This window comes from Eubalaena glacialis, chromosome 13, assembly GCF_028564815.1.
Source record: "Eubalaena glacialis isolate mEubGla1 chromosome 13, mEubGla1.1.hap2.+ XY, whole genome shotgun sequence".
Lineage (NCBI taxonomy): Eukaryota > Metazoa > Chordata > Mammalia > Artiodactyla > Balaenidae > Eubalaena > Eubalaena glacialis.
The window spans coordinates 56,875,341-56,892,909 of record NC_083728.1 but is presented as its reverse complement, the minus strand read 5'-3'; the positions used below and the strand labels follow the sequence as shown (position 1 = coordinate 56,892,909).

Sequence of the window (17,569 nt, the reverse complement as noted above, 5' to 3'; positions counted from 1 at the left end):
CTAGCTGGGAGGAGGGAAGTGGACTTGAGGATGTGTGGCCGGAGCTGGTGCAGAAGGCATGGTCCAGACAGTGCACTAAACTGTGCTTGTGCTGGGACCACAGGATTTCCTTCCTCTGCCTGCATGGGGGGCGTGGCGGGGGGGCCTGCACTAGGTGAAAGTTCTCCTGAGAAGCACCAGCAGAGGGCTCACCACCACTAATCCAGGTTACGTTTTGGAAACTTCTACTTGCAGTGATGCCGGCATCGATTTTAATACCCTCTGCACATGTACACAGGTCTGACTTGATAGTAAAAGCTCTTTCTAGGAATTTTACAAACGGCCCTGGGAGGTAGGGATTTTCGCGCCTGTTCACGGCTCTTGAGCAGCTGATGTTAGTGCCTTAGCGGCTGACAGGTCCCTGTGCGTCGACAGCCTGCGTCATCCGCTGTCTGAAGCCAGAGCCCCAAGTTCTGGTAGCTTCAAGGGGCCTGCAGACGTGTGTTGTGTTTGCCGAGAGCATTGCTGAATATGGGGTCTGTGTGCAGAGGGTCCCTGCAGTTGACGAGTACCCCCAGGGAGAGGCCCGGGGTGGGCCCTGGCTTTGCAGGGATCCACAAATAAACAGTGCCCTTTGTCGTTCAGCCAGGAGAAGTGGACCTCGAGGACCAGGTGGACTCTGGGTCCCAGCGCATCCCCCAGACGGTGGGCAGGAGGCCCCTGCGGGACTTCGTGGGTCTAGAGGACTGTGACAAGCCCACGCGGGACGCCATGCTCAACTTCACCTTCTTCCTGGCTGTCGGGGACATGGACGAAGCCTTCCGGTCCATCAAGCTCATCAAGAGGTGAGGGTTCTGCTCGCGAGATGTGCGGCGCCCAGCTCCCTGCGGCCCTCCTTCAGGTCTCTTCCCTCCCCGCGAGTCTCATCGTCGCTGACTCTTCTTGGCGTTCCTGGTGTCTCATGGGTTTTCACTCAAGGAGATGCTGGTGCTGGTGGAAACCCGGTTGTATATGGGCACCTGGCTGGCCTCGCGATGCTCGGTGTCTCGTGGGCTGTGATTTAGTTGTTTTGATTTACTTTACAGTGGACACTTCCTAGTTGAAAGTTCTACAGTTGCTAAATATTTATAACATCTGTCTGTCCAGGAATAATTGCACTAAACAGAAAAGTGTTTTTTGTTTTTGGCTGCGTTGGTCTTTGTTGCTGCGCACGGGCTTTCTCTAGTTGCGGTGAACAGGGGCTACTCTTCCTTGCGGTGCATAGGCTTCTCATTGCAGTGGCTTCTCTTGTTGTGGAGCACGGGCTCTAGGCGCACGAGCTTCAGTAGTTGTGGCACACAGGCTCAGTAGTTGTGGCTCGCAGGCTCTAGAGCGCAGGCTCAGTAGTTGTGGCACACGGGGCTTAGTTGCTCCGCAGCATGTGGGATCTTCCCGGATGAGGGCTTGAACCCGTGTCCCCTGCATTGGCAGGCAAATTCTTAACCACTGTGCCATGAGGGAAGCCCTAAACAGAAAAGGTTTTGATAGTAAACTCTCAAAACGGCAGGCAAAATGCAATTAAAATTGCTCTAAGTTGTCAATCAAGGGCTACCTATAAGCAGCTTCCTGTCTGTGCCTGTGAGAATTCAGAGCTTCTCAGGAGCATTTGACAGATTTTAATCGCCAAAGAGTAGAAAAACTATTGAAGGGTGAAATTCAACTGGGAAGAGGAGGACGGGAGTTAGGGCACCCCAGCAGCCCTCGTCTGCAGTGATGGGTCTGTAACCCAGAAGCACCTTCCGAGCAGCCTGAGACCTGGTCTTGGTCCACAGCAGAGGGGCTTTTCCCTGCTGCAGGTGGGCAAGAGGCTTTTGATCAGGGAAGTGAAGAGTGGCTGGAGGCACTTTCCATTTCATAGGAACTCGATCACAGACCGTAGGTGAGCACGTGGCCCATGCAGTATATGTAGTCGTGTACGTAACACTGCTGAGACTGTACAGCTTGAGGTGCCCGGGGGAGGAAGGGCAGCCCTTTGGGTCCCCTAGTGTGCCGGCTGTACCTCTGCCCTGAGCTGCGCTTACGTCCGTGGTCAGCCCAGACGTGCTTTTAAGTCATTCTCCGTTGCTTTATGTTTTTTTAAAGCAACAACCGGATCTACCTCTTGCTCTGACTAAAGACAAATTCCTGGGGCAGTGTGGCCTTCGAATTCCAGATTGGTCACCGCACATCGTCTGGGAGGTGGAGGCAGCAAAGCTAAATGTTTCTTAGAGGGTTGGCCTAGTGTGCGGGCAGCAGCCAGACAGTGACCACCCCCACGCTGCGGACTTTGCACGGTGTCCACCACCGCCCCTCGTTTCCTGGGCCGGAAGATGCGCTTCCCACCGCCAGGTGGCACGGGAACAAGCAGCTGTGCTCTCGGGGGACTGTCCTTGCAGGTGTGGCTGGGCAACCCAGCCCGGTCCCGGGGGACGTGGGCTGGTTTTGAGCCCCTGAGGCAGCTCTTAGGTGCTTGTGTTCAGCCTGGGGCTTAGTCGCTGCTACGGAGTCAGGTCCAGGGCTGCTGGCACCAGGTTGGTGCTGGGAAGGTCTTCTGTAGCCCACCAAGTTTGGCTGGATGCATTGAAGACTTTTCTAGGGAAAAAAGTGAATCAATCTCTGAAATTTAAGCCAATAGACTTTTTCCCTCATACTGTGCCAACTGTGGACCTGCCGTTGTCCAGCCAGCGCTTAGAGTCTGTAGAAACGGGGACTTCTGAGCGGAAACATGAGTGAGCCATGAGTGGTCCCCAGCGCTCTGCCCCCGGGCCTATAAAATGTGTCAACCCTTCTCTGACTGCTGACCCACAAAGCTGCAGAAGAATAAGCCATATTCCTTCACCACGTGGCAGTGTAATGGATAAAACACAAGTTTTAAACCGTGGTAAGAGGTTTGTGTTTTATTTTAACTTAGGAAGATAATCTGGAGTAAATGGACATCACTAACACAATCCTGTTGTAAAGCCGTAACCATCTGACTGTAAATTCTGAGTCCCTGGAGGAAGATCACGGACAGTTCAGAACTCTTCCCTGTGTTCTGCTTTATCAAAGTAAATATGACCCAGGACGCCCCTCTTGGCAGATACAGAATAAATTACTCCCGGGCCAGGGCGGAGAGCGAGGCGGCTGCCATCCCGGACGTGCCTCTCCGGAGCTGGTCTCCAGGACAGGACGTGCGCGAGCGTGAAGCGGGCCGTGGCGGGGTTGGGGGGGTGGGGGTGGGACGCAGCCGGTATGTGGTCACGCCCTGTGTTCGAGTATAACGTAGTGAATGTGTGTCGTACATGTGCTCTCATGGGAAGCCGCGCAGGCAGCGCCCTGCTTCCCAGACGGTCCCTGCGGTGGACGGAGCCCCAAGCGGCCTCCCGCCGCCCTCAGCACGGCGACTCCACGTAGTCGTTGTCCAGCCCGCGGCGGAAGCGTGCGGTCAGGGAGCGGCTGATGACGATGACGCGGGGGGCCATGCAGTCCTCCCTCCTGTGCAGGACGTTCCAGATGAGCATGGCCGCGGCCAGGGTGGCCAGCAGGCAGGCCCCGATGTTCAGGTAGCAAGACCAGGACAGGTTGGTGTACGGGCCGATTCTGTAGAACGTCACCAGCCCGATGACCAGAACAAAACCTGCGGACGAAGGACAGGGTGAGACAGGGAGCGGAGGAGGCCGCGGGTCCAGCCGTGGGGCCACTCCCGCTTCTCCTTCCCACCCAACCCTGTCCTCCTGGGTCTGAGAGCCCAGCTCCACTCAGTGCTGGTGCCTTGGGGTCGAGCTGAATTTTATGGGACTTTTGGGTCTGGTGGCTGTTGGGGGGGGCGTCTGCTCAATCCTGACCCCGGATGGTCATAGGGGCTCACGTGCTACCTGTGACCTGGCAGGTGTCAGGCCACTTCCTTGGCCGCCCTCCCCATGGAGGTGACGCTGACACCCACTTCCTCACCCCGAACAGTCCAGCAGTAACTCCATGGAAGGTCCGCTCTGGCTTATGAACGCCTAATTCATTCAAAGTGAAAGCAAACACAGATATTTTCTAAGTCTTACCTTGAAACAACTCAGATTTGTATTTAACTTAGTTTGAATTCCTGTTTTTAAGAGTTTTCTTATTCTTAGTGTTTGCTTCCAGAGGAAGTATTTTCTTTCAAAACCTGAGATGGTGGAGGGCCTGCACATTCGGGGTGGGGGGAGTGGGGGGAGTGGGGGGAGTGGGGGGGGGAGCTGGACTGTGGCTGAATAGACTCGGCTGGTTCTAGAATGTCCCCCTCACCCACCCGATCCCCTGCGGGTCTCCCTCCGTCCCTTCCTCTCTCCAGGTGACACGGGGGGTCCAGGAGTATGCACAGCGTCCTGTGTGGACTCAGTTAAGGCGGCCATGTCCCCTCTCGGTCAGCTGTTAATACCGTCACATCATCACTTCCATAGTTGTATCTTTAAGGAGCTCCAAAGACTTGATTTTATTAGTTCTTACAATAGGAAAACCAGGATTTCGCACCCAAGATCTGTCAGCTAGGCTAACAGGGCACTGATGTTTGAAAGAGTTCAGGTCTGAATCTGGGCTGGAAGCCCTGATGGCTGGGACGGGGCAGAGGCCTCGCTCCCCTCGCCCCATCCTGCCCCGTCCTTCTGAGTCTTGTTGAAAGAAGGCACAACAAGCTCCCTGGCTGGCAAAAAATGCCCAAAGACGTAGTGAAAACAAGGGAACACATAAAGTACTTTCATTTGCATTACACAAAACACAGGTCCTAATTCCTTCCCTCACTAACGCAAAACTCGGTGGCACAAAATCGTGGGCAGAGGATGTACTCCTAGCTGGGAGAGAGGAATGCCAGAAGTTTCTTTTCGCCAGTGTGCATGACAAACAGAATTAGTTATTTTTAACAGAAAGGAAGTATCGAGAAGCTTTCCATGTATAAAAAGCTCCACAAAGTACCATAGAGAATTAGCACAGGGATTAGTCACCGTCACCATTGTTTAGGACACAACCGGGGCAGTTAAGTGTTTAATTCATACTTTCTGGAAGGCGCAGAAATGCTTCCAGAATGCTTGTGTTTCTAGAAAACTCCAGCCTCTGCCCCAGCACTAAGTCATGACACAGCTATTAGAATCGTCAGCGGGCATCACTGCTGCCCTTTGCTCCGGGGCCACGCCAGGTCGTACATGATTTGGTTTCCTGAGGAAAGCCAGGAGGCCACAGGGAGTGGGGGACCAGCATGAACAGACGTGCAGATGTCACAGTGCAGGGCAGGTGGAGGGGCTTCAGCGGGCAGTTCGGCCTGGCCAGAGCCCAGGGCAGGAGACGAGACAAGTCCAGGAGGGGCTGGGAGTCCTGTCTGGACCACGCTGGGCCCCCGAGGGCCTTTGTTCTCCTCGGGCATGTTGGGTTCCAAGAAACGGACTCACCCTGGTCACCACAGCAGAGGGCGGGGCTCCCTGGGCCACCTAGCCAAGGAGTTTGATGATCTCGGGGGAGTGGGGTCGGAGGAGCAACAGGCCACATGGACCAGCCTCCTGGCCTCAGCACAGATCTGCAGCGTCGTCCATCAGAAGGGAACGGGCGAAGGAACTGGGCCTCCGCACAGCCTCCAGGGCCATCGGCTGTCTGACATGGGGTTGGTTTGCGTCACTGAGAACAGAAGACCTTGAATTTACTGCAAGGCCGTCCAGTGGAGACTTGGCAATTGTGAGACCCCGACCTGGACAGGGCCTGACTGAGGAAAGCATGGGGCACACCAGCAGGGCACACGCGTGGCCCTGGGACCTGCGACCCACTCCCAGGACTGTGCCCGAGTGAGACCCTGCTTGTCACAGGTCACAGGAAACATGACCGGGACCCCACATCAGAGCATCTGAAATGCGCGTCCTCGGAGACGAGGTGCTGGGCCACGGGCCGCGGGGCGGACACGGCTGCTCTGTGCTCGGTTCAGACAGGCCCGGCCAACGGGCGGCCGCCACTGACCGGGGCCGGAGGCAGCGCATGTGGGCTTCTCGGTGTCACTTGTGTGTCTCCTGAGTCCTTTGTACATAAGGTTCATAGTAAGGCAGTTAGAATATTCTAGAAGTGCAACTAACTTTACAGTCTTCTATTAACAAGCACTTCCTAAAGCGTGTCACGACTCTGGCCATGTGCCTCTCGTTGCCACATTCCCACGGCTGAGCTGGTCGCCCTGTGGAGGCTGTAGAGGACACGCTTTAGCGTCTCCCAGCCCTCAAGGCACGCCTGGCCTTGAGTCTCCTCACGCTGCGCGCTGGTCCCCCTGCCTTTCCTGGCGCCGCCTTCCTGAGCTCCATCTGCCTGGTGGGAGGGCGCCTCCCGTCCTCCTGTCCTGGCCCCTGAGTGCTCAGTTGGGCAGTCACCCACCCATTGATCCAGGCCCCCCTGTTGAGGATGAGGGCTGTGGGGGTGGGGGTGGGGGAGGCGCTGCGCCCTCCAGGCGGGGAACACCCACCCACTTGCCAGCGTCAGGGCTACTTATGGTTCTTAAGATCACATCGTCCGTTTTTTTTGGAAACAGGGCAGGCTGTTGCTTTGTTGCCGTCCTACTCAGCTTATTAACTTCCTCCGTATGTTTAGCTGTACGGCCTACAATGGAGAAGACTGTTTCTTATGTCACAGGATGAAAGAAGTGTGAATTCACATGTGAACAGACAGCCGGGCACAGCCGGGCACAGCCACCCACGTCTGCAAGCACAGCGGGAAGAGTGGTGGGGGTGACAGGCCGGGGGAGCACGGAGCCTCTTGGAGGGACTTTTTACAGAGTGAAATGAACAGGCCAAGTCCCCCCTGTCTCGTGCTTTGTCTTGAAAACGATTTCTCTAGCATCCAGCAGTGAGCGGTGTGGACGGGTTTCAAGCATCGAGGTGCTCCTTCTCCAGCCAGCGTTGCTCAGAGGCTGCACCTTCTTGCTGGTTGGTTTTTTTCCCAAGAGAAGTAGGAAGGAGAAGTCTAGTTCTGTACCGCAGTGTAAAGAAAGGTTAACAAAATTTACATCAATGTGACTTTACTCTGTGTCAAGACCGGTGTTGGTTTTTGCTTTATCTTAGTTCAACTTGGAACACGTACAGTCAGAGAAGGGATATGCTTCCCTAACATAAAAAAAAAATACATTAGTTCCTGAAGCAGGAAAATACAAAGAACTGACTGGAACAGTGGGCCCAGGTGCTGGGCCGTGGGTGGATGTCACAGTGGGGCTGGCTTGGGGACATGTGGACTCTGCCCTGGGCCAGTGGGGGCGGTGTGGCCTGAGCAGATGCATGGGACGCGGGGACCAAGCATGCGCCACGTGGCAATGGCAGGAAGCTACAGAGACGCGGAGAGGCAGCGGCTGCCTGCGCTGGCCGTGTGGGCACATCCTCCTGAAATCAAACTGGCCTTTTACTTTGATAAGGTTCTCTCGCCACAGCCAGCCTGAAGTGCGGTTTCTCCATTCTCCTGACGTTCAGGTCCCCTTTCTCGTGAATTTTTCAGTGACATCGCTGTTTGTACAGAAACGAATCTAAGGGGAGAGTTTTTAGCAAATGCACGGACTTCTGCACGTGGAGTCAATTCCGTCCTCATGAACTTGTGTTTCCAAAGCAAATAGCCCCTTTCTGTGAGCCGGCGGCTGTGGCGCTGTGGTTCACAGCGCCCTCTCCTCTCTTCCTTCCTGCTGGCTTCCCAGGGCTCCACCGGCGGTCACAGGCCTTCCTCTGGAGTGGCCATCAAGCACACGCAGGGCCCACGGGTGGGAAGAGCATGTGGCTGAGCCCTGAGCCCTCAAGCAGCACACCTGCCTCAGCATCCACGGGGCAGCGCTGGCCAAGGCCCCGGAGCGTGTACAGGGCACTCGAGGCTCAGCTGTGAGCAGCAGAAGGTGGGGACAAGTGCCTCCCCCTTAGGGAGAGAGTCTAGGAAAGGAGAAGGCAACACTCTCCCCAGGGTGCGGGGGCAGGACTGGGCTTGGGAAGTGGGCTCAGAAGACAGGAAAGCGAAGCGTCTGGCCCAAGCCAAGTGCTGCTTTATAGTAAAGCACAGAAAGTGGTACGTTCCTATGAGCAGGTTTGCGAGAACCGCATGATCCCCACCAGCTCACGAGTTGCCAAGACAGACACCGTGCATCACCCCGACTGACCTTTGGGACGATAAAGTCAGCCTTCTCACGGCACGGAGTAAGCGGCCCTTAGGGTGTAAGTTTTTCATCATAAGAAAAAGTCTTAGGATTTCCAGAAGTGGAGAGAGGAAGCCTGCAGACGTGAAGCCCACAAGGTCCACGAAATGCCGCTCTTGAAATCGTCCTCCTGGGTCTGAGGAGGGGTGGGCCAGGCTGGGGCTGGCGGATAGCTGCTGCGACCCCAGCGAACACAGTGCTTTCACGGGGTGTTCAGCTTATGGGTGGGGGTGGAATAAGGGACTGAAAGGAGTTTTTTCAACTTTAAGGTAAATTAAAATCACACTTGGAAAATTCTGCAAAGAAATGGCAAACTATTGCGTGCGGTGGCCTGAGTTCAATAGAGCAAACCCGGTGAAACGGCTGGTAGTCACATTGTTGCCCTGCAAGAGCAGCGTTTCCTGGGTTCTCCCTGGCGTCTGGGACAGGGTCCTTTGGAGCCACAGCCCTGAGCAGCAGGGGCTGCCCTTTCACAGACCCAGGCTGGGCATCATGCAAGCGTGGTGGAAACGGCCAGAAACGGCTGTGGGATGAATGGGCGAGCGGCTGGCCTCCTGTCTCCTCCCACTGGGGTGTTGCTCTCCGGCTGGTCCCGGCCTCCCGGGGAATCCGTGTGCTTCCCCCTTTCACGAGCACCTCTCTCCCCCCGCCCACCCTCTGGCCCCAGCACTGGGGACTGAAGGTTCCCTTGCATAACAGGTACCAGCAGGCATTTCCCCCTCCTGGGACAGGATATCCTGGCGCCCTTCAGTCTCTCCCTGACTGTTTAAAACAGACCAGAGCACAGGAAAAAACCTAACTCTAAAATTAGCAGTGTGATAGAAGAAAGGCACAGAGCTGTGTTCTGTACTGTTTGTCAATGAAACAAGTCTAAACAGGGCCAAATGCATTTCCTTTTTGGGCACAGCAGACCCGCTGTGGGTAACCGTCGGACACCATGGGGAGAGGGGGCCTGCGGAGGCAGAGGGACCATCTGAAGCGCCGCAGGTGCTGCTTGGGGCTTCTGGCTTTTTCCGTGGGCCTCTGCCTGTCTGACGGTTTTTGGACAGAGTCTGGTCCAACCTTTCCAGAGGCTGTGCTGGCCTGGAAATACTCAGGAAAGCAGCATGTGCCCCCAGCCCCCACTTGGCCAGGACAGCCCCTGACCCCCAGACCTTCGGCAGTGCCCCCCAACCCCCACCGATTGATGCAAGACAGTTTGATTTTAGTTAATGGGGGTTCCCCCGTTTCCATTTTTTTGGTGTGTTATTTGGAAACAACAATATTTTGTTCTGAAACAAGAGTTTACAGGAAGTAAGATGTCAGTTTTGACACCAAACCCACAATATTTTTTCTAATAATTCTAAATAAGTGTCTCAAAGAAGTTTCTTAAGAAATGCAATGACAGATTTGATCATCCTGCTAGGAGAAGTTACTTTCAGAATCAAGAGCTGTTACTTTTATTCCTTTAATGCCACTAAAATATCTGTTTCTAATCCAGCTTTTCCAATCACATTGCAAAATCTTCCACTTCCTTCTTGAAGGGATGGAATTTCAGATGATCCCACGTGAGAGAGGTGGGTGGTTTCAGTGAGGTGAGGAAACTGCTTGATTTACAGCCCTAAGGTCAGCAGAGGGCAGGTGGGTGATTTTCCTACATGTGTGGCATTGGAATGTCCGTGTTTTTCTTCACAGTCGTAGAGGAGGGAGGAGGTGGAGGTCCGAGGTCCCGCTTCATGTACCTGGTTAACTCTCAGAATTGCCCCGGGCAGGGTGGGCATTACCCCATTTTGCGGTTGGGTGAACTGAGGTGTGGCTTTGCCCCGTTCACATGGCTGGTAAGCTGTAGGGCTGGACACAGTTCTGTTCTGCTGACATCAAAGCCTGCGCTCTTTCCTAGGCCTTGGCGACGCCCTCCGGCCTGCCCGGCCACAGGGAAGTGACTGGCCTTCTGTGAACAGGGCCTGTTTCCGAGTCCCACCCGGCACTTTCCAGCACGAGTGCTGCCAGCCTGTCAGCCGCATTCTGGAAATTGCGTTTCTCCAGGACGATGAGGGCCGGGATCCATTATTCCCCAAGTGATTCACTCGTACTTCCTGCCGTTCCTCCCGCCGCGTGTGTTGGAACTGCACCCTCATGGTTGGGACACTGCCTTCTCCACTGAGCTGGAGAGGCAGGCGGTGGGCTGGTGACGTCCTGGCCCTTCCTCTGTCCCATCAGCCACCCGTCTGACCTTCCCCATAGGCAGCAGGAAACCTGAGCTCCCAGGTTCCCGTGATCGTTAAACCTGGGCCAGTGAGACAGGCAGAGGGAGAGGGGAAACCAGCACAGACGCCCCTATGCTCCCTGGGGTGCCGGGTGGACACTTTGGGGCTTCCGTGGCCGTTGTGCAGAGCCTCCTGGAACAGTCCCATTCATCATCCACGGCGCTGCCACACTCGCCCTGTGAAGACTACAGTGTGCCCAGGCCCTGCCCCATTTCACCCTGCAGTCGCCCCCAGAGGCCAAGGTGGCTTCTGGATTGTTCGCTGATGGCCAAGGCCTCGCTGCTCTCCCCCGCACTGCCCCCATCACGCTCGTCTGGCCCTGGTGTTGCATGTGCGTCCCTGTGTGCTTGGCGGGGTCCTCCACGCTTTGTCTGTGCTTCTTACAGGAGGGCCCTGCTCACCCCAGCCGGGCCCCAGGAAGCTGCATTTATAACCGAGCGTGCAGGTCGCCAGCTGGGAACCATGTGTGCCCAGAACTCCCCGTCTGCTAACCATTAGCCAGGAAGGCCATGGAGGCAGGCGAGGGGTCAGAAGGGCGCCTCCCTCTGCCCACGTGCCCAAGTGCCTGCAGCAGGCTCCTGCACCCTCATGGGAGGAGCATGAACCCAGGCCGCCTGCCACACAGGCTGCAGAGGGGCAAAGAAAACACCAGATGCCGAAGACTTTGGAAAGCAAAGCAGGTCACTGTGAGCCTCGGCACCTTGTCTTAGATGGGAAGGGCCGGGAGGCCTTGAGCAAACAGACACAAACCCATCTGGTTGCACCTCAGCGTTCCGCCCCTGTGTGTATTTCCGTTTTGCTGCTGCCCACAGTGACGGGTGGGGTGGGAGCGTGACCCACAGGGGTCGCCATGACTTTAGAAGCCACAGCCGACCTGCCAGCCCTGACAAGAGCTGGGGATGCGGCTGCTCAGCCTGGCCGGGGCCCGGGCGGGGATACTTACTTGCCAGCTGGAACGCAGCGGCCATGGCCTCCTCCCAGCACTGGGAATCGGGCGACATCAGGGGCAGGCCCGTCAGCCCCAGGACGAAGGTGAGCTGGCCCGCGGCAAGTGCTGCCGTGGCCACCAGGTTGCAGGCTCGCATCATGTCGAACTGCACTGTGAGGGGCCGGAGGGAGAGAAGCAGGCGGTCAGCATGGGCGAGGCCGCTCGAGACCGGGCTGCCTGCCCCTCCCGGGACTCCTCCCTCCGTCTCACCGAGTCTCACCACTCCCTTCCCAGCCCCCACCTGCCCCTGGTCCCTGAGCGAGGCATTTGGAGGCTGTGCACACAGGGCAGAGGGAGGATGGGCAGCCCGATGCTTGGACTGCAAAGGTGGGGGCCGTGGAGGTGTCATCGAGAGGCCATCAGGGGAGTCAACTTTCCCACCCATGTGCTGGAGGGCAAAGCCGTCCGCCGTGAAGTCAGGCCCCTTCCCCGTGGTCCTTCCATGCTGTAAAAGTGGCCCCCGCCCCCAGGCTTCAGGTGCAGCGCTGTCTGATTCATGCTCTGCGGGCAGGCGGCATTCACATTTAGCGCTTGTGGAGTCCAGAGTCTCGTGGGGGCGTTGTGCCGCTTCCTGCCGCGGAGGGTCAGCTCCTCCTGCCCAGGGGTCTCGACCTGCTTCCCCCTGGCCTCCCTCCTGCTGTCTGGAGCTTGAGGGGTCTCACCCTTCCCAGATCCCAGGCCTGGCTCTGGACTGTGGTGCAGGGGCCCCGGGCTGCTGCGAAGTCAGAGCAGCCCTGAGGGTGGAGGGGCAGAGGGCTTCTGGGAGGAGAGCCTGGCACCGAGACGACGCCTCTGCCAGGGCTTGACGCTGCCCGTGACACTCTCGCCCGCTCCTTGTGCGGCCGCACACGCTCTGTGGGCCTCACTGCTGGGTGACCGAGCGCTCATGTTCTGGGTTCTGTAGTCTTCAAAGTTACCACAAAACATAGCTGCAGTCGCTGGGAACCCTGACCCTTTAAAACTCAGGGAGACGAGGAGCCAGGGGTGGGCGGTGCAGCCTGGTGAGCTCAGGGCTTCTGGCAGTGGTGTGGCAGCAGCTCCGGAGCAACTCGGAGAAAAGACAGAGGCTGGGCCGGAGAACAGAGCGGGCTCCCCGCACATGGGCTCAGACCCCTCCTCTCCCCCAAGGCTGGGGCGGCAGGGCTGCTAGCGCTTGTGATTTGCAGAAACCTTCCTGGCTGCTCACGAGGTCTTCTCGGGTCCCCATGACCACACGTGGGAGCAGGAGGACACGCGGCTCCTCTGTCAGCACGGGGGCTCCGGTTGCTCGGGCCACAGACTCTGGAACACCAGCTGGCTTCCCGTGGAGGCTGCTGTTCATCACACTCTTCCTGCCTTTTTCACGCTGATTTCTTTGCAACAATTTTTACCCTTCAAACGCCCGTACAGAAGGTCCTGCTACTCTAAGAGGTCATAGAGTTTGGAAGTGGAGGTGGCCTCAGAGACGAGGGCTGTTAAAACGTGATGGGTGTTCACAACACAGGGCGGAACCGGGATCCACTCTGGGCCCAGGAATGTCCTTCCGGTTCCGGGGCCCAGCCTTGCAGGTGAGGAAAGACGTGCACCAATGGGCTGGCCATGCCGGGAGTGTCTGCGCTGCAGTGTGTTGGTGCTGGCACCACGAGGCCCTGCCCTCCGGGTGGCCCCGGCGGCTCTGAGCGCTCAGCCCCATGCCACACACCCTGGCAGCAATCCACCCTCCAAGCAGTCGAGCTGGGCCGCTGCCTAGTACCCAGGTGCCTGAGGCTGTAAAGGCTGAGGCAGCGGACTCTCCCCTTGGCCATGCCCCTTTTCCCAGCCACCCAGAGGGGACCGGTCCTCACTAGCACCCACCAAGCCTGGACGTTTGACGGGTCCGCACACTTGCTGTGTGCGCAGCCTGGGCAGCAGCACTGGGTTTTGAGGAGCCATGAGAACGTGGCCGTGAGTGTCTGCTGGCTGGGCAGTCGCTGTGCCCCTTCCCACCCCAGTGCCCTGTGAGGCTGCCTCCCAGGAGACAGAGAGCAGCGGTCACCACAGGAGATTTAATTACGTGTTTATTCATGTCCCCCCTGGCTTCAGGGAAAGGACACAGGTGCCCGACAAAATGCACAAAACTTGGAGAGATGAAAAGTGGCAGAGAGAACGGGGGCCAGAAAGCAAGACTGACCCCCGACCTGGGCTGTGAGGTACCCCCAGACCCCCCACCTGATGAGTAACAAAAGTCACGGCCGCCGCACACGCCCAGTGAGCCAGTGTGGGGAAAGGGCCCTGTCCTCGAGGACGGGACCTGGTGTGACATGGGGCCAGCTGGAGGGCCTGCCCCAGGGTCGTCCCCTGACCCAGCATGCTCGGGACACCCTCACTAGAGCTTGTTACGTTGGGGGACGGTGGTGTTGGCCCAACGCGCCAAGTGGCTCTGGCTCGGCTCTGGCCGAGGACTTGGGCACAGAGCTGGCAGGAGCGTGGCTGCTGTCCCCGAGAGCTGCCCTGGCCACCTGCATCATGTCTGGAATCTCTAGGGTGAAGCAACACGAGTCTCGCCCCCTCGGTACCCCCACACGGGGCTCGGGATGGACAGACGGAGGTGATGCCATGGTCGAGGCCGCCCACTCCTCCTCCCTGTCCCTAGCCCGGCTGGAGGCTGGACCATCGGGGGCAAAGCCTGGGCTGGGGTTTTGCATGAGAGCTGATGAGACCGGGAGCTGGTTTGATTGAAGGGGGCAGCCCAGAAACCAGGCCCGAAGCCCCCAGCTCCGGAGTCCCCGGGGCAGCAGTGCTCGGTCCCCGGGAGCTGGTGAGACATCTGCCAGCCCCTCTCCCTGGTCTCAGCCTCATTCACGAGAAGCTCCAAATACGTTTCCCTTGTTCTGGGAAAACCTCTGATGCTCAGGGCATCATTAAAGGTCAGCTGCCACAGATGCCGTGTTATGGCAGGAGGATGTTTTAAAAGTTGTTCGGGGGCTTATCAGGTGGTCAGGGAGGGACAGCAAACAAGGGCAGGTGAGCGGGGCGCTCGGGACAGGCGGCAGGGTGGCTGTGCGGTCTGGAGGCAGAGAGCGTCCCGGCCCGTGTCTTCCTGGCGTGACCTGACCCGACCTGGCTCAGCAAGGGGGCGGGGGGACGGATGCCCGGAGGGGGCACCTGAGCGGCATTGGAGGCCTTGAGCCCAGGGCAGGGGCTGGGCTGATGTGGGACCTCCCCCCGGGGTGGAGGGTTGCTCTGTTGCGGTGGGGGGGGGAGGGGTGCGCAGTGCACTTGTGGGGTGGGAGAGGCGTGGCCTGCGCGGAGCCCATGCTAGAGCCCCGGTCACTGGCTTTCACTGCTCCTCAGGACAGACCCAGAGCCCAGAGGGACCAGTCTGACCGGCAGGTCACAGTGACCCAAGTTCAGCTGACCTACCCAGCCCCCCACAGGCCCCTGGTCTGAGAGCTCACAGAAGCTCATTTATTCATTCAGGCTCTTCGCCCTTTTTAAGGGAGGTTGTGGCTCTCTGCTTGCAAAGGCGGGGGCGGGCTGGCAAGCCAGCCACTCCCGATGGAAGACACCCCCAGGCTGTGCTGCGAGGGGGTCCACGTGCAAAGACGGGGTCGCGTCCCCTCGGGGACCTGAGCGGAGCCACATGCCTCCTGCAGCCTCAGTCTCTTTGCCTGTGAAGTGGAGGCAACATCCCCCCACTCCCATTCCCTCGTGGGTCAGGGTTTTGAGGGCCGTCATGCCTGAGTTGAGTGAGGCGTGCCCTCTGGAGTAGCCAGCAGAGGCCTGGCTGGAGCCACGTTTTCCTGAGGACAAGTGTCGTATTCAGAACAGGTGATGCAGTCTAAGTGTTAGACTCTTGTCTGCAGTTTTAAAGGGTCGTCACTGGGGAGACCTTTGCCCATCAGCTGCTGTTGCCGTGTGTCTACACGTTAGGTGACAAACGTTTTCATATTTATGAACCTTCCCTGCCGTACACTCAAACCCTACCCCGCTTTCAAAGTCAAGTTCCCACCTTTCAGAGCTGTAATGGACCCTGTGCCGGACGTGACCAACCAGACAGGACCACTGGGCAGAGGGAGCCAGGCCCCTGCTCATAGGAGTCAGCTCTTCTCTGCCGTCTGAAGGCCATCAGTCTCCCACTCTCTCCTGGGCATCCCACCTACAGCCAGTCCCTGGAGGGTCTCCCTCTGTGCTGCCCACTGCCTTAACAACCCTGACAACTGTGGAATGAAGTCCAAACCCAGCCGCATGTTTTTAAGCTTCTTGTTTATTTTACTCATTAACAATCTTTATTTTCCACGAGGAAAAACGTATTTTCCTTGCTTTGGTTAATGTATCCGTACTGTAGCTATGCATGACAGCAGAGAAAAAGCCCCCTCCCGCACAGGAAGAATTCTGTCCCAAAGGGGACGGGGCAGGGTGGGCTTGGAGCTTGGGGCTCGCTTGGGTCCCCAAGATCCAAGGTCGCCCCTGTGAGCAGAGCACCCATCACCCGTCAGCAGATGTGCCCGCATCCACAGCCGCTTTAAAGGAGGAAGGAAAATAAGCAGACTTACGTTTGACGGTGCCTCGCGACTCCTGGAAGCCCGCCGCCTCGGAGCCCCAGCCCAGGGCCTCGCAGTCCCGCGCGTCCGCCTGCCCGGGCCTGGCCCCCAGGCTCGGCCCTCCCCTGGCCCTGTCCAGCCAGCAGGACCGCCACAGCCCCACGCTCCGCCTGCGCCCGTCCTCCAGCGTCTGGTACACCCAGTTGGGGGTGAAGGCCGCCGCATTGTTGAGAATGAGAGAGACGAGGGCCACCAGCACGGCCGTGGCCACCACTTTCTGGACAGTCATCGCGGACTGCAGTGCCGTCCCCTTGTCGTGGAGAAAGTCCCAGTCCCAGTCGGTCAGCTGCTGTCACCAGTGGTGGCTAGAGGACATCACCGCTCATGCTTGGAGGCGTCAGGAAGGCCCATGCGACAGGTGCGGGGGCGCCCGCCTCGCGGCCCTCCTTACCCTCCTTCCTGCACCTGGAGCAGGGCCAGGCCTGAGCTGAAGCCTTCGGAGCTGCCCATCCCGGGGAGGAAGCAGGGGCACCAGCGAGAGTCCAGAGTCGTGAGCGCGCCGTCTTCCTGGGAGGAGGAGGAGGCGAAGAGAACAGAAATCACTGGCGAGGCAGGCAGCAACGCGGGGTGCCTGGGCCTCACTCTCAGGACCAGTGCGGAGCGGGGCTCTGAGCAGGGCCGCTGGGAGCAGCGCAAGTGAGCCACTGGGGCCTCCGCTGCCTGAGCCCCTGCCCGGTGCCTCCGCCACCGAACAGCTGGTCCTGGAAAGCAAAAGGGTTGCTGCAGGGATGCGCGTGCGTGTGTGAGTGAGTGTGTGTGTGCCTCGCGCCTGCGTTTTCCCCCTGTCTCTCAGCAGAGAGGAAATGGTTGTTTTTGAGGCTGTTTTTGGTGAGCTGGAGGGCGTAGCCAACTGCAACAAATAGCAGCCAGACACTAACAGGATGTGTTTCCTGATAGGAAAGGCAGGGGGGCCTTCTTCTGGAGGCCTGCTCCGGGACCCTCCCCCGCCCTCCCCACCTTCCCTGGAAGTGGAGGCCAGGGATGCCGGCCTGGCAGGCCCACAGGCCCCGCTGTCTGTCTCGACCCAGTGGCTCGGGGCGGGCAGGGCGCTGGTGACCAGTCGCCCACCTTGGGGACTGGGCGTCCCCCAGCCATCGGTCACTCCCCCAGCACATGGGTGCCACGCACCCATAGGTGCGCAGCAGAGAAGGGCCAGTGTGGTGGGGAGGCCCCCTGGACTCCTCCACCTCCCAGCTGAGACCCTCACCCATGCTTGGAGACCCGCCAGAGCAGGCCATCGTCCTTGAGGTTCAAGAGGCTGGGTTCTGGACGAGCCGTGCACCCGGCAAGACCTGAGGGCCTGGGCCCTGTCTGCTGCTGACGGGGTGCGTGGGCAGTAAGGGCCCAGGTCCTGCACTGGGTGCCCTGCCCTGTGTCGCATAAGCTGTCAGGCTGAGGGGCGCTCAGAGAGATAGTCATCTGCTCTGCTCAGATCCTCTGGGCTGCGACTCATTCAGCAGGGCCTGTGCTGAAACCAAACTGGTCGGCCCTGGAAGTCCCCGCCCCAAGTTTACATTCCTAAAAGGCAGGGGGTCTTTGGAGAATCAAGGTTCTCAAAACATCTGTCCATCAGTTCCCGGAGGAATTTTATGTCCTTTGGATTTTTCCCACCAGAGCTTGTAGCAAACATGTCAGCTGAGTTCTT

General features: G+C 58.3%; 2 protein-coding genes across 7 annotated transcripts in view; one reads left to right on the top strand and one right to left on the bottom strand.

Annotated features, from left to right (window-relative positions):
- Positions 1–17,569, top strand: part of IFT140 (intraflagellar transport 140) — a 70,464-nt gene that overhangs the window by 37,048 nt on the left and 15,847 nt on the right. For all 6 annotated transcript variants that reach the window (XM_061210256.1, XM_061210257.1, XM_061210252.1 and 3 more), the window contains one exon: positions 625–824. In XM_061210256.1, the coding sequence (XP_061066239.1) occupies positions 625–824 (200 nt within the window). The remainder of the gene's footprint in view (positions 1–624; positions 825–17,569) is intronic.
- Positions 2,880–16,706, bottom strand: TMEM204 (transmembrane protein 204). Its single transcript, XM_061210258.1, has 3 exons — positions 15,877–16,706; positions 11,318–11,473; positions 2,880–3,613 (listed from the first exon to the last, which is right to left on the bottom strand). The coding sequence occupies exons 1-3, from the start codon at positions 16,151–16,153 to the stop codon at positions 3,369–3,371; spliced, it is 678 nt and encodes a 225-aa protein (XP_061066241.1). The 5' UTR covers positions 16,154–16,706; the 3' UTR covers positions 2,880–3,368.